The sequence below is a fragment of the Mobula birostris genome, chromosome 3 (genome assembly GCF_030028105.1).
Source record: "Mobula birostris isolate sMobBir1 chromosome 3, sMobBir1.hap1, whole genome shotgun sequence".
NCBI lineage: Eukaryota > Metazoa > Chordata > Chondrichthyes > Myliobatiformes > Myliobatidae > Mobula > Mobula birostris.
The window spans coordinates 166,695,313-166,712,679 of NC_092372.1; the positions used below are offsets into that span (position 1 = coordinate 166,695,313).

A 17,367-nucleotide genomic window follows, 5' to 3' on the forward strand; every position below is an offset into this window, starting at 1 on the left:
TGGATAACTACATGGATAGGAAAGATTTAGACGGATGCAGGCAAACTTGGGGAAATGGGACTAGATTAGATGTTAGCATCGACGAGCTGTGTGGAAGGACCTGTTTCTGTGCTGTATTAGTTTATGAAAGCATTAGTTAAGTGCCTTCAGCAAGGCATTTAATAAGGTACCCTATGCCAGGCTTATTGTGAAAGTAAGGAGGCATGGGATCCAAGGGGACATTGCTTTGTGGATCCAGAACTGGCTTGCCCTCAGAAGGCAAAGAGTGGTTGTAGATGGGTCATATTCTGTATGGAGGTCGGTGACCAGTGGTGTGCCTCAGGGATCTGTTCTGGGACCCCTACTCTTTGTGATTTTTATAAATGACCTGGATGAGGAACTGGAGGGATGGGTTAGTAAATTTGCTGATGATGCAAAGGTTGGGTGCGTTGTGGATAGTGTGGAGGGCTGTCAAAGTTTACGGCCGGACATTGATAGGATGCAAAACCGGGCTGGGAAGTGACAGATGGAGTCCAACCCAGATAAGTGTGAGGTGGTTCACTTTGGCAGGTCAAATAAGATGGCAGAATATAGCATTAATGGTAAGACTCTTGGCAGTGTGAAGGATCAGAGGAATCTTGGGGTCCGAGTCCATAGGGCACTCAAAGCTGCTGCGCAGGTTGACTCTGTGGTTAAGAAAGCATACGGTGTATTGGCCTTCATTAATTGCGAAATTGAATTTAGGAGCCGAGAGGTAATGTTACAGCTATATAGGACCCTGGTCATACCCCACATGGAGTACTGTGCTCAATTCTGGTCGCCTCACTACAGGAAAGATGTGGAAACCATAGAAAGGGTGCAGAGGAGATTTACAAGGATGTTGTCTGGATTGGAGAGCATGCCTTATGAGAATAGGTTGAGTGAATTTGGCCTTTTCTCCTTGGAGCAACGGAGGATGAGAGGTGACCTGGTAGGGATGTACAAGATAATGAGAGGCATTGATCGTGTGGATAGTCAGAAGCTTTCTCCCAGGGTTGAAATGGCTAGCATGAGAGGGCATAGTTTTAAGGTGCTTGGAAGTAGGTACAGAGGAGATGTCAGGGTAAGTTTTTTTTAAAATGCAGAGAGTGGTGAGTGCGTGGAATGGGCTGCCAGCGGCAGTGGTGGAGGCAGAAACAATAGGGCCTTTTAAGAGACATGGAGCTTAGAAAAATAGAGGGCTATGGGTAAACCTAGGTAGTTCTAAGGTCGGGACATGTTCAGCACAGCTTTGTGGGCCGAAGGGCCTGTATTGTGCTGTAGGTTTTCTATGTTTCTATGACTACGAATAATGTTAAAATGATCTTGAGAATATCAAACAGATTCTCAACTGAAAGCTATAGAATGAAAGTGCCAATGGTTTGGTTATTGCAGCGTAGATGAAATGTTGATAATAACATCTTACAAAAATGGTTTACTGGACAAGAAAGATTATATTCTGTTATTGCGCTCTAAAAGGCCAATTTTCAATATTATTTTATCCACTTGATATCCTTAAGCTGTATGCAATAATACAGCAGCTTGACTACATTACAGACTTGAGGGTTCCTTGCTAGATATCATATATAAAATATTTAGTGGTCTCATAATAGTAAATGGGGAATATTACCAAAAAGATGAGTTAACAACTTGCACTTATGTCACGTTTTCCTTGGACCAGTAGGAAAACATCCCAATATGCTGACAGAAATCCGTTGTAAATGAGAAGTTTGAGGTTTCATGAAAATATAAGACTGCAACATTATATTTACACTAAGAAGTCTTATAACCATTACTTCTATCGAGTGCAGTTCCAAAGTCATTGAGATCTCTGCACTCACCGTAACATCCTGGAACTGGGAAAAAGTAAATATGATATGGTAATTCACACTGCTGTTCTTCACCAAGTGCAGTCAAATGAAGGATTTCAGCCTGAAACATTCCCTGTCCACTTTCTCTCCATGGATTCTTGCCTGATCCACTGAGAATCTCCAGCATTTTTTGCCTTTCTAACGATCCCTTTGTTTTGAATAACGTGGTTAAACCCTACTTGGTTCATTTGACTCAATAGAAATGGCAACTTGGATGAATACCAAAGGTAATTGGTGCTTGTTGAAACCTAATCCCAGCCAAAATCATTCCCTTCAGCAGAAAAGGGAAAAAATACTGCATGCAAGAGAAGCAAGACCTAATGGTCGTTCAGCTAACTGAACAGGTGAAGCTTACAACTTGCAAATCAGAATATTATTGGAATTATCTGCTTTGGTTAACAGAAAAAAATAAGGAAAATGTATTTTTCTGATCCAATAAAAATGCACCTGGAATTTCTGAGCATTTAAAAGGAATTTCCTTACTTTTCAGCAGGGGATGAGGAAACTGGATATTTTCTAGAAATTTCAATTGTTGTCATTCCTTTGAGTTTCTGCTGACTTCCTATATAAATTAAAATAGGAGATTGGGGAACTACATAGAAATTCTAGCCCATAATAAGCAATTAAAACATTCTGCTCAGAATGGATTACTTGCAGAGTAAAGACTAAAAGCACCAGGGAACTAAGCTGGTCTGACATAAAATATTAATGCCCAGATAGTTTGTGAAGTCCTTGGGACAACATTTGATCATCTCTTTAACTAGTACTAAGTCTAGCTCCATAGATAGTCTTATGTGTAGTTTCTTCAATATTTTCCATTACTTTTTGTGCGTGTGTTATTTAAGGAAAAAGTGGATTTATGTGGTACTTTATATGCTCACCCATGCTGCTTCACAGAGAGGCATCTTTAAGAAATCCAACCTGACACAGGGAACAAGGCAGCCCATAAACTGCAACATGATAACGGCCAGGTCATCTATTCATGAAGAATAAACATGGACTTGGGCTCTAGGAGAAATTTCCTGGACCTGATATCATAAGATCTTATTTAATTGTGAGGGAAATGAGACCTCAATTAACATTTCAGCCTGAAGATAAACTCCGAAAGTCCCATGAACCTTCACAGGGGAAACAGCAAAGGTTCTGAATTCAAATCACCAAGTTGGTGTTTCACCCTCAAGCTTCTGAATCATACGTTTGAGCAGAACCACGGAATCAAAGATGTTGCCTACATTAGGATGGAATTTTACTGTCAGCGAATGTGAACCACTTGAGTCAGCAGGATGCAGAGTAGAACTCCCTACGTTTCGCTAACATGTCTTTGTCCGAGTCCCTTAACTGTTTTCTATTGCACCATGTCCTCATTGGCCAAGCTGTAGATATTGAATAGAACATTCACAGTAAATTAACAAACATTTTATGCCATAGGATAATAGGTTCCAGGAATTGATTGACTATTTACCAATACTTTTTCTGTATTGAATGTAAGCTTTCAGTTTGGCATTGTGAACTGGAACTGAACACAAGTCTTTGAGTCAAAATGCGATGCGAGATTTCCCACTACTTTTAGTATCTATACACTGGCTACATAGATATCTACATACTATATAATGCAAAGTTACTAAGCAACCTGACCTAAATAAAACAAATCCTAGTTTGATCAGATTATCCAGAGATCAGAAATTTTAACCAGCTTACTAAGATTTTGGCATGAAACCACAGAACTGGATAACAGTCAGTGAAATCATTGTCCCAAATAAAAGGCAGAGGGGTAGCTATGGGGCTAATTAGTCTAATGTCAGTGATGGATAAAAACCATCAAAGATCATTCTAAAGGACAAAATTAATTTTCATTTGGAGAAGCATATTTTACTAACCTCCACATATTTGTTAAATTAAATTACTCTCAGATCAAAGTACTCTTTGATGAAATTAAGAGAGGGCTGAAAGGACTGTGTATTTTCAGTTGTACATGTGGATTTTCAAAAACTATCCGATCAAATATAATATAATAAGTAACAGGGATAGGTTGAATGAGTTAGCACTTTATTCCCTAGAGTGCAGGAGAATGAGGGGAGATCTTATACAAAATTATGAAGGGTGAATGTACGCAGAATTTTCCCCCTCAGGTTGGGTGAGATTAGAACTAGAGGTTACAGGTTTAGGGTGAAAGGTTAAACATCTAAGGGGAATCTGAAGGGTACTATGCTAAGAGGGCTGAATGAGCTGCCAGTGGAAGTGGTAGATTAAAGTTCAATTGTAACACTTAAAAGACGTAACACTTAAAAGAAGTGTGGATAGGTACATGGGTGAGCAGTATGGAGGGCTACAGTCTGACAACAGGTAGATGGGACTAGGCAGAAGACCTGGCTGGCACAGTTTAGATTGCTCAAAGGATCTGTTTCTGTGCTGTAGCACTGTATGAATTTATAACATTACATTTGAAAAGCCAAAGCATATAGTTCTCAATGGTCAGTGTGATTTGGATACAAAATCAACTAAGGGATAATAGACACGCCAGTGGAGAAGAGTTGGTTTTCTGAAGAGGGAGGGGGAATACGTCCTGAAGTCCTTAGGGGACTTCAGGACACATTGCTTTTTTTTGTTAGATTTGTGGAGCATATGAAATTCAGCAACATGGCAGTAGGTAGGATGGTAAAAATGCTTTAGAAGGATGGCTGCAGTACACTACTGAAATGAGCAGCACATGTGATTCAAGGAGAGAAGGGCCTGGGGTTGATGTGTACTAATCTTAAAGGTTTATGGGACATCTCCATTAGTAAATAAATATAACAACTACAAAAAAGCAGATATGTTAAACCTTCACAATCAATGATTGGAACTCAATTTATCTTTCATAGTTCCTAATGGCAGAGAAGGATGGCATTTTGGTCCATTAAATCTATACTGTTCCTTGACTTGGATGGCTGGATATGAAAAGAAAAATAAATTATTTGAATTTTCAAAATGCAAATAGTTGGGTATTTGAGTAAGGTTGATTTGGGAAGATACAGGGGAGTTAAATGTGATATCTTTTCATAAAACCAATATAAGTATGATATAACAAAAGGCCCTTTTCCTTCTACAAGATTCTGACTATTTGATCCCTTACACTTCCTGGTCTTTTTACTATTAAGAATGCATTCAAAGCTGATTTAAATTGTTGCAACTCATTCTTCACCGAATTGAAATCCTATCTACCAATGGATTTTGCCAACTCATTTGATTTATGTCCTTCTGTAACTTCATGCCCTCATCCACATAACCTTCTAACTTAAGGCCATCTGCAAATTTAATACAACACACATTATTACAAGGTAAGCAGGTGGTTATTTAATACTCTGGTGAAAAGGAATTTCTTCTCCTATAAGACTGTGAATCACTGGAATTCTCTATCTCAAGTGTAAGTTATATTAAAGAGGAGTTAGACAACTTTAATGAGAGATCAGGGAAAATCAGGACCATAGAAAACTGGCACAGAAGATGAGTTGATGCTTTTTGATGTTTATATTGAAAGGCCTGAGATCTCATGTGGTCTACTTCTGCTCCTACTTTCTTGTGCTCTTGCATTTTATGTCATCTCATCAATAATTTAAGATTTATGAAGCCAAGTTCACAGTAGAAATCCACAGATAATGTATTTTTTCTACACCTTGTCAATTGAAGATTTCATTTCGATTTTCTACAAATCCATCCCTGAGAGGCAAGGGGAACACAGGGTTGGTTAGGGCAGGACGTGTATAATCTGTGCTTTCATTGTGTCACATATGATTCATCCTAACCAAGATATGCAATGAAGAATAAAGCAGCATAATGTGATATTTGGTAGAACTTTTACAGATAAGAATGTTGGTTGTCATGTGCATCAAAGGCATTTTTAAGGCTACTTTGAAAATAACATAACAGTATCACTGTTTCTGCGCACACCCAGATTAGCATCCTTGACATAGACATTGGTACTGCTTGGAGATTTTGATGAGGTAACATCACCCTAATGCTGCACATTTGAAAAACTGAAAAGTCTCGATCATATACAACGAGCCAGCAAAACAAAGCCAAAGTTGTTTGGTCTCCTGAATCTTGCACATCTCCGAGGAATAAGAAAGATCCCATCATTCATCAGATTTCTATAATTTAAAGCAGATTAACATTGTCTTTCCTATTTACTTCAATAAAAAACAACTGATCACAGTAAATTACTGTTTTATAGACATTGCACCAAATGAGAAACAAAAGCCAGTAGTAGACAATGAATGTCTTTGAAAGAGATTAAAGAATCAGTCACTATATAAAAAACAAAACTAATATGCCACTTGTGTCAGAAATAGACAACCAATAGAGCTGTTCAAGATAACTGAAAATGCTTTTAGCAAGAAGATTATTTTGGATTAATAACCCAAAACCAAATTTGTAGCATAATATATAACATTAAAAATCAATTCCTTAAAAGTCAATTTAAAATCACTGTGATTTTCCTTTCTTTGAACTTTACTTTGTGGTTTGAAGCTTCAGTTTTGCTATCTTTGCAGAACGCCATTAACTTCCGCGTGTGATATGTGATGCCCTGGAGGGTGACTCTGGCCCCAAGGCCAAAACCATGAAACACATCTCATCTACTTGCTTACTAAAATGTGTTGCAAGAGACAGCTCATTTCTACCTCAGGAGAATTTTGATTGGCCTGAAAGGCTCGGCAGCTAAGAGTGAGGCCTTAGATTCCATATAAAAGTAGAAAGGGTGTCACTGTCCGACATTATTCTGTGAATTTGACATGCTGCATTTTCCAAGCACCACTTGTTTCTTCTCAGGCTATGATCTCAGTAACAACAGTTATCTGGTCCAGTAATGCTCCTCTTTACATTCAAGCCCCTTTGCCCCTTGAGCCGATGCACCATTTAAAAGGAACAAAACATAATCTGGGACTTAAATACATAACTCATCAAATATATCAGTCTCAAATTTACAATTAATATCTAATCAGCATTAATTGTACAAACTCCTAAATCTCTACCAACATCTTGTGTGTGAAATTATTTCCTAACTTCGCTACATATATTTCCGTAGAACACCAGAGGCCTTTTATCCCGAGTCAATGCCCATCCATAGAGCAATCTCACTTCCCCACTTTTTTTCATCGTCATGGCATTCCCACGAATGTTATCATTTTTAGCTTTTAAATCCATGCTGCTTTGGGACATGGGAGAAAACTGCAGCTACAGGAGGAAACCCACATGGTCACTAGGAGAATGAGCAAACTCTATACAGACAGTATCTGCGGTTTGAGTTGATCGCAGGGAGCCTGAATTGTAAGGCAGAAAGTTACTATCTGTGCCAGTGCTGAAAACTCCGGGTCTAATTAAACTGTAATATTAAGGCTTCCCAATAAGGGGAAATAATTTCCACTCTCTGGCCGAGTAGCCCCTACTAATACATTAAATGCTTCAATTAATTTGCTGCCACAAAATGCAGCCTTAGATTCTGCAGACGATCCTCCTAATTTAACCTTAAGTAAATCTATACTCCAAGCTCAGCGTGCTGTCCAGAACCGGTGTGAGTGTTACAGGCGGGGAGGTAAGCCCTCAATTTCCGGTATGAAACACATTTTTGGAAAGGGACTGAGCTGTTTACCATTAGCAGCAAATGTGACGACTCACAGAATATTCCAGAATTGTGTTTGTTACCCTGTTCATGCAAATGGCAGAAGCACTGGAAATTCAAATTTCCTGAACTCACATTATGGATTGAAGCAGCTTAGAACCCACAGGTGAACCTGTACTAAAAACAATGTTGACATCAACTAAAATAAAATTCTAATTGTTTGGTATAAGAAATCCATTTAACCCTATTAGGGCTCAATGTGTGTTGCAAAGTTAATCCTTCTTACAAGGCACTTCTTTGGACTCGGGGATGACTCACTAACAAGCCAGTTGTGTCGTTTTTAAGATGACTAATGAGACACCACAGATTCTTCCACATAGAAGATACTGTTAATTAGTACAAATTAGTAACTTCAATTTATCATTTACTGATTCAACATAGTGAGAGTGTTAGATATAGAGAGCCCGTTCTGAGCCCACCTGTCTACAAGCTCTTGAAACTATTTTGCTATGTTCAGGTTAGGACTTAGTCTCTTTAAAAATCTACAAAGTACGTGGAAACACAAGACCTGAGGAGTTCAGTCTTTCTGCATGGCCAAGGAATTCAGAGAAGGAAAATCTGACATCAGTGTAGTGTTTCAGGTGTTTGCAGAAGGCTCTTCAAGACTCACAACACTCGTTCTGCAGACTACCACCGTGCCCCCTCCCAGCTACTACTGGAGCACCTGAGCAGCTGAATACTACCTGCTTAGATTTAGAATGAACACAGAAATAACTCTATTCTTTGCATTTCTGGTTAGATGCTAACTGCATTTCATTGGTTTTGTATCTGTACTCGGCACAATGACAATAAAGTTGCACCTAATCTAATCTAAAAGACTAAGGGCACATTTCTGCCCAAAGTGCAGAGACTACATTATTGGGTCCCTGGTTGATTTTCCTTAAACACTGCAGGGTTTGATAATTTTTAAAACCATTTTTATTCTTCCTCAATAAAGAAAAACTTCCATCCAATGAAATCTTTTATCATTTACCGAAGTGAAAATAATGCCAAGTCCTGGAGGCCTGTTGCCAGGCAAATAATCTCCTCCTCAATGTCAATAAGACAAAGGAGATGGTTATTGACTTCAGGGGAACTCACACCATGCAGATCCCTCTTTACGTTGTTAGCACAGCGTGGAAACTGCAAGCAGTTTCAGACTCCTGGGAGTGCACATCTCGCACAACCTCTCATGGTCCCAGAGCACATCCTATGCAATCAGAAAAGCTCACCAATGCCTCTGCTTTCTGAGGAGGCTGAGGAGAGCTGGACGTTGCACACCAATACTCATGCGATTCTCCAGGTGTGCAGTAGAGAGCATCGTAACATGCTGCATCACTGCACTGAGGTGGACAAGAAGGCTCTACTATGGCTGGTCAAAACAGCCCAACACATCATCTGTATGAGCCTACCAGCCATCAAAGACATATATACAAATAATAGGAAATATGCTGATGCTGGAAATCCAAACAACACACACAAAATGCTTGAGAAATTCAGCAGGCCAAGCAGTAACTTAGGAAAAGAGTACAGTCACATTTTGGGCCGAGATCCTTCACCAGGACCAAAAAAGAAAAGACGAGGAGTCAGAGTAAGAAGGTGGGGGAGGAGAGGAAGAAACACAAGGTGATAGGTGAAACTGGGGGGTGGGGTGTGAAGTAAAGAGCTGAGAAGTTGATTGGTGAAAGAGAAACAGGGCTGGGGAAGGGAGAATCTGTTAGGAGAAGGCAGAAGGCCATGGAAGAAAGAAATAGGGGAGGAGCACCAGAGGGAGGTTAAAGGCAGGTAAGGAGATAAGGTGAGAGAGGAAAATGGGAATGGGGAATGATGGGGGGGGGGGGAGCAATACTGGAATTTTGAGAAATCGATGTTCATGCCATCAGGTTGGAGGCTACCCAGATGGAGTATAAGGTGTTGCTCCTCCAACCTGAGTGTGGCCTCATTGCAACAGCAGAGGACAGCATGGTCTGACGTGTTGGCATGGGAATGGGAAGTGGAATTAAAATAGGTGTAAAACTGGGATATCCCGCTTTTCCTGGCAGATGGAGCATAGGTGCTCAGCGAAACAGTCTCTCAACCTACGTCGGGTCTCACTGGTGTACAGGAGGCCACACCGGGAGCACTGGATACAGTGGATGACCCCAACAAACTCACAGGTGAAGTGTCATCTCACCTGGAAGGGCTGTTTGGGGCCCTGAATGGTAGTGAGAGAGGAGGTGTAGGGGCAGGTGTAGCACTTGTTCTGCTTGCAAGGATAAGTGCCAGGAGGGAGATCAGTGGTGAGGGATGAATGGACAAGGGAATCGCATAGGGAGAGATCCCTGCGGAAAGCAGAAGTGGGGGGGGGGGGAGGAAAAAATGTGCTTGGTGGTAGGGTCCCATTGGAGATGCGGAAAGTGATGGAAAATTATGCATTGGACGCGGAGGCTGGTGGGGTGATAGGTGACATATATACAGAAAGGTGCTGGAAAAGGCCAGTAACATCGTGAAGGATCCCTCTCACCCTGCTCATGGATTGTTTATCCCACATTCCACAGGGTGTAGGCTAATGAGCATCGATGCCAGGACCATCAGATTCAAAAACAGTTACTTATCCCAAACAGGAAGGCTGATCAACACCTCCACCACTAACCCAACCCACCACTACTGCTTTATCATTCCCTGTCAGAGTCATCTCCTCTGCCTCACGTCACATTATGGACATAATAAGTTACCTTCTGTGTTTATATTTATTGTGTTTCTTTATTGTTGTGTTTTTTTATGCTTTGTGCTGCATCGGATCTGGAGTAACAATTATTTTGTTCTCTTTTACACTTGTGTACTTGAAATAAGATTAAACACTAGATCTTGAATCATGAATGATGATTTCTCCAATGCACATTGACAGTGCTGGAACTTGGAACAATAAAGCAGTGTGTTGAGAGGGAACCTTGGTGTAGGGCTGGTGGGGGGGGGAGATAATATCACCAGTTTTCCCTTTACCTTTGCAAGCTTTATCTTATCTTAGATAAAGCTTGATCTTGATATGAGTTTCCCCAAAGTGTAGGGAGGGGGAGCTAACATCACAAGATTTGTCTTTATTTGGAGAATCATGGTTGATTGTTTTCTGAGTAGAAGTAGCTACCATTTACAATGTCAATCTCCACCACTCTACAACCAATCTATTAACTTGAGCAGATATCAAACATAGCCCCCTACATCTTGCCAACAATATGTTCTTTGCATTACTGATGATGGGAAAATTAAGAGAGAGAGGAATAGATAAGAAAATGCTTCATTATTACATGTTTATGAACTATTTTTATGATGTGAATTTATATGACCAATGAAAGCATAATAGTGTTGAGAGAATTCCAAGCTACTAGCCAAGGTAAACATCTGTGACTCTGACCTTCCATTCTGCTGCTCTGCCCTGCAGCAGCCTCATCATTTACCAATATCCTTTCCAGTCCCTGGGCGGCAGACTCTTCAGGCCACTGAAGGATGCTGTCCACTTGTATTCTGTCACAGTACTCAGGGCTGTGGCCCGACTCTGGCATTGACTCAAATGCACTGTTCTCATCTTCCTCTTCTTGTGAAGAGAAAACTGTACTTTCAGATAGCCGTGCACTGTCAATTGAGGAGAACCTGGTATGGCTTGAGGAGAAGTGATTTGTACTATCGTAACAGGAAGTACTTTGGCAGGAAGTGCTATAACAGGATGTACTGTAACAGGAAGTGCTGTAACAAGAAGTTCTACAACATGGTGTACCACAGATGTCCCATTCATTATTGACCTGCTGTTCCGTATCTGTTACAGTCTCACTTTGATTGCTTTGCTGATCCTTCTCTAAGATTTGGTTTAATTCTGAAAGATGCTCAACTGATGCACTACGAGGCAGCATCCTTCTCCCAGCATTGCTGGGCCCACTTGTATCACTACCGGTTTGAAGCTCTGCTGTATCCATCTCACATGTTCCACTTTGATCCACGGTTTCTTTTTCTGTTAGTTCTAGGGAAACAAAATTGCAACTGGCCTCTTCCTGGGCATCGTCATTATCCAGCTGTGCAGAAGGCAGACTATGGAGTAGCCGGTGCAGAGTGATGTAGTGGGTCCGAGGGGTTTCTGGTTCTCCTGAACCACAAGCTGAAGCAATCACAGATTCCAGCTCTGACACTGGCAGTGAGAATGGCCTGGTTTTCCTCTTCCCTGTTTTCCTCATTTTCAATGTACCATCTTCCTGCTGAAGTGAAGCTTCAGTGTTGTCAGTCTTGTCTACCTCACACAGGTCTTGAGTGACATTTTCAGCCTCGGGCATGGATTGACCAGAACACACTTCTTCTTGTGCGTTCTCTGTCTCATCGCTTTCCAGTGTCCTTTCTCTCTCTGGCGTTGCATCCAAAACTGCGCTAGCCTCAGGCTCGGTTAAATCAGTTACGTCGGCTACTGGCTCCCTGAGATCCAATGTACTTGCTGGTAAATTATCCTCTTTATTGTTGTCACCTTCACCGTTCACATTTTCAATGGTTAGGTCTAATTCACTGACAGGAGGTGATGGTTCATCCAAAGTCACAACATCAGTACTGTTGGGCGGGCTACTCAAGTCCACACCATTCACATTACTTTCACTCTCATTCAACTGCTCAACCTCTTCTGTACCACTGACACTCTGGGGCTCACAACAGGTCTGCTCGATTGCATCTATTATCTGATTTTCCTGTTGTTCAGCTGTTCCTGATTCAGCACTCGCTGAGATATCTTCGTCATCTGAAAGTTATCAGAGAAACAAGAATTAGAAAAAGTGAAAGCATCCTATTATAAACTATTCCATACCACCTATTATGTACGATTCCATACCAAGCTCACATAATTGAGCTTTTAAAAGCAATAAATGCTAGAAGTACACCACCGATCATTAAGAATCCCTAAGAACAAAAGCCAGATCACAAGGGTAATGTTCCACTACTGCTTGTGTTATTTGCCCCAAAACACCTGGAGAACAGTAGAATATCACCACAACTCCACCGACCCTCAGGTCATATGATCTGTTAACTTGGACCGTTGCTTCATCCATTGCTCGTTACTACCCACTCAACTTGTCACTTTCTGGTGTGGTCCTCACTTAAGGAATGACCAAGGATAGTTTAATGTAGAAGCAGGAGGATACAATGTATCATAACTTGGGCTCAAATCCATCCATTACCTGAACCCCTAGATGGGGAGATGAAGTACACGTTTCCTTACCTTTCCCATTTTGGACTACTGATTGAGTTCTATTCTCCTATTACAATCTAAACAAGAGAATATTTTACTTTGTCCAATATCACATGCCCAACTCATTAGACATGAATATGCTTCTATCTTGATCAGATATTTACAGATACCACAATAACCTTTAAAATCAATATGTTAATCTTTAGCAATACAAAAAGCACTGGAGGAAATTAGTAGTTCTGGCAGCATCTATGGAGGGAAATGGACAGTCAATGTTTCAACTTGAGACCCTTCACCTGGACCAGATAAATGCTGCCTGACCTGCTGATTTCCTTTACTGCCCTTTGCGTTGCTTAAGATTCCAGCATCCACAATCTCTTGTGTCTCCACTTCAACCTTTAATATAAGTTGCAAGGATTGTAACAAACAATTCTCATTAATTTTGACCAGGAAACCTACATTAATTGCCATAAAAATCACTTGGCTTACTAGGGTGCTTCAGGAAAGGATTTTTTTTTTTTTTTGGTCACTTAGTTTAATCTATGTGATTGAATCTTGATTGCCTTGCCAGTTCAGAGTCAAATAGAAATGGGCTAAAATTGCTGGCATTGTCCTTGATGCCCACATTCATAAAATGATCAAGTAAAATGCCACTTGATATTAGTTCACTAGTGAACTACAATGTTGTGGAACATTTAAAAATGCATGGAACAGACAAAGTATTGAGGCCCTATCACACCATGCAGACTACCAAACTCAATCATATGATCTCAGCTAATTCTCTGATTCCAGAGATGCTTGTAAATTACGATAAAGTGAAAGGTATTTAGCTATGCTCTTTATCCCCTCATAAAAATTAAACTAAAATAAATCCAATCCCATTGCTTCAGTAGTAACTAAATGTTTTGCTGCAGATGCTTTTAAACTTTCATTTCATGTGTTGAAACACAAACAACCTTGGTGGATTGAAGATGTTATTTCGAATCGGAACTGCAGCTGTCCGCTAACGTGGTCTGTCGGCAGTCTACGGCCCAGTGTATAGCTCACCACTCTGTCCCTGAAAGGAAACAAACAGGTTTAAAGAATGTTTCCCAGATGAATTATATAACAGGATCTGGCCATCTAATAGACTGAAACTAGCTCAACAATTAATGATAAAAAACGTGCAGAGAAAAATTCAGTGCATTTATATAGATTGGCTTTTATTAGTAGCTGTGGGGAGTTACTGGTGACTAGTTACATAAATTCTGTTGAATTGGTAGACACCAAATTGAGTCTAATTTAACTAATTAAGTGGATGATCTACACCATTCACTCAATGTGTTTCTTCCCAGTAGAATTAGCAAGAAAACACTAGTGGCGTTTATTTCACTCCCAAGTAATAACGGATATAGCTGGAAGATCTCAGCGGGTTAGGCTGCATCCATGGAAAAAGAAACAGATAATGTTTAAGACCTGGGACTCTTAACGGAATTGAAAAAAAGAGAAACAAGAGATTTTCTTTTTTGTATATGTCTTGCCATATATATAAAAAAATCCACCATTGGGCTGCAGCAGTCATTTTGCTTATGCCGGTTCTGTTTCTGGGACTTTGACCTGAATTATCTTTGTTTCTCTTTCCACAAATGCTCTCTGAACTGTTAAGTGTTTCCAACATTCCTGGCTTTATTTCAGATTTTCAGCATCTGCAGATTTTTATTTTGCCCTTGCTTTTGGATATTGCGCTACCTCAACCAAATGGAGAAAACATAATAATTCTCCCTTAATTTTGTCACTTTCTGCTCTGGATTTGTACTTTGAAAATCTTATTCAGATTCTTGTTTGTAGTTTATCAACTTCTGGATTGGAACAAAAGGGCACCTAAAAGCAATCAACTGTTTTCAGAGGGCTCAGAGCACATAACCTCACAGCAATAGTTTCTGTTTTTTTTTTGATCAGGTTTGCAGCTTTGATGGAGGCAACATTTCAAAATTATTTAGAACACCTATAGCCCAGGCACAAGTCAAGTCCTGTGTGTAAAACTTTAGCAGTTGTAAATTACATAAGGCTGTAAAGCAATCACAGAAACCAGATCTGTGAGTAATGAAAGTAAAAAAAAGCCAAGAGGTTGTAAATATTGGGAAGGAATCAAACTGTATTCAGTTTCAACTCACATATTTTAAAATGTGAGCATTCAACACCAGATATTTAGTACTAAAGCTGTGAGACAGCAGCACAGTGAAAATTCTTCTACTCCAGATCAAAGTGTGTTGGCTACTCTGAGCTGTTTGACAGTTTGCCTGGTTTTCTATGTATATACAAAAGGCTAAATGTGTAAGAATTTCACTTTTCTGGTTATTAGAGAGACAAATGCCATTGGAGGAAAGGGATTACTTCTGCATCTAACAGAAGGATCTCTCATGTTGCCAAACATACTGTTGTAAATGTAATAACTGTAATGTGTTTGTACATATCAGCCTATTTGAACAGCAGACACCCAGAGCTGGTTCACCTTTAAGCAAAATGCCTCAACATTGTGACATCCCTTCTTCCATCAATGATTTTATATAAGCTCAATCCTCACATAATTGCAAAACTAAATGACTATTATTAAATATTTCTACTTAATCCATACAGACCATCTGGTCTTGTGGAGATTAAATTGTGGATAGGCCATTTGATTCCAATTGGAAACCTCTTGCTATTGTAAAACAAGGATTTAATACTTCACCTTTGCACAGGATAAAGCTGGTTTCTATTCATCTTCTTCAGATAAATGAACCCTAACCCTCTGCCTGATGCAGTATTTGTGAAGGAAAGGATTATTTACTTAGTTTCTCACACTTGGTTCATTTATTAAAGTTTTGGGTCAAGCCCTCCCTTAGGATAAAATCATGTTGTTTACACCAACTCTTTACTGTGGTTTGGAGGAAGTGGTGCATTTGCATTGATGTCATCTGACAGGTGAAATACTGAATTGCAGACCTATCTGCTGTTTTAGGGAAATGTGAAACACCTTGCTGTTTGAAGTGCAAACTGTCTTCACAATGTTCCAGACAACATTTGTCCCTTGAATTATCCCAACTAGAAAATCAAGGTTAGCTAGATATTTGCCTAATATACTGAGGTAGTGAGATGGGAATTTTAAAATTGGTGTTGCTACAGGACAATATTTCAAAAATAAATCATTGATTGTACAGGGTTTGAGGATACAAATGTTACTGTACAAACACAGGATGAAGTTCTGATGAAGGGTCTCGGCCCAAAACATCAACTGTTTATTTACTTCCACAGGTACAGCCTAACTTGCAGAGTTCCTCCAGTATTTTGTGTGTGTTGTTCAGTACAAATAAAGGAGCTTTTTTTCACTACTTTTATTGAAGCAGTTGTGAAATAGCTTGCTGTTTTCTTTCTTCATTCAAAAGTTTGCGGTTTGACATTCATACAATAAAGCAATCTGCCACTCTGGAGTTGTTATTTATAAGTCATCCCAATTCTCACCACCAGAGGGCTGCATGACAACATATACATCATAACAACACAGACTGAACATAAGAACTGCAATATGCTTTCCACTTTATTAGAGAAAATACATTCAACCCTAGGGTGATTACACCTTGCGTGTTGGTAACTCCATTAACTCTCCCTCCAGGTATTCACTGAAACCTCATTTTTACCATTCATAAGACCATAAGGCCATAAGACAAAGGAGCAGAAGTCGGCCATTCGGCCCATCGAGTCTGCTCTGCCATTTTATCATGAGCTGATCCAGAGGAATAGTAAGTCCCATCACTACATCCTACTTTTCAACAGGGGAGGAACAGAGCCACTATATGTGAAAACTTACTAGAAATATCAAACTACTTTTCCTTCAATGCAAAATTATGATTTAAAATAATTATCTGTAGACATATTGTTTTTAAAGGGAGAATATAAGAAAATAGCAACAGGAATAGGCCCCTCGGTCTCTCAGGAATGCCTCATCATTCACAGTGATCACGGCTGACCTGCACCAGGCCTCACCTTCCATCCCAGAGAATGAGTAGTCAAGTGAATGTGACTTCGCTGTACAATTTGTTGTGTTCCAACTATGTTGGAAGCTGGATTAAGCCTTCCATCCGATGGCATTGAACATCACTTGCTTATCTAGCAAGCATTTCAGTCATGGTCAATTAGTCAAAAACATAGGTGTTCTAGTCAGCATGTTGCTCTTTTATGTGGCAAGTGTTAACTATTGGTAGGATCATTACCTGAATCACAAAGCTGTGAGTTTGAAAATTAGAACAGAGGTGGAAGAAAACGATGCAAGGTGGCAGAAGGGGATTGGTGCACCGTTGGAAGGGCCATCCTTTCAATGAGATAGTAAACCAAGGCTCAGAAACCCACTGACTATCACAATGACCAGGAGGTTAGCAGCTCCACTCAGTGGGCCTAGTTATCAAAATGAATTTTGTGGTTTGTGAGCCAACATGTGATAAAAAGATAGCTATGAAAAGTACAGGCTTTTTTATTATGGTCCAAAGGATTCTCCACTGTCCTTCAAGATAACGAAATCTGCTAACCTAATACTTTATGTTGATTTCTGTTTTAGGTAACTGTAGACACTGCCTTGTTGGTGTTGTTGACTTTCCCCATCAAAATTACAAATATAAGAAGGTTTTCCATTCACATCATGATGCAGAAATAGGCAG

General features: G+C 39.9%; 1 protein-coding gene across 1 annotated transcript in view; it reads right to left on the reverse strand.

The window, feature by feature from the left end:
• Positions 1–17,367, reverse strand: part of LOC140195398 (E3 ubiquitin-protein ligase HECW1-like) — a 409,392-nt gene that overhangs the window by 168,714 nt on the left and 223,311 nt on the right. The window contains exons 8-9 of the mRNA XM_072253630.1: positions 13,654–13,754; positions 10,895–12,250 (exon numbers count right to left, since the gene is read on the reverse strand). Of these exons, the coding sequence (XP_072109731.1) occupies positions 10,895–12,250; positions 13,654–13,754 (1,457 nt within the window). The remainder of the gene's footprint in view (positions 1–10,894; positions 12,251–13,653; positions 13,755–17,367) is intronic.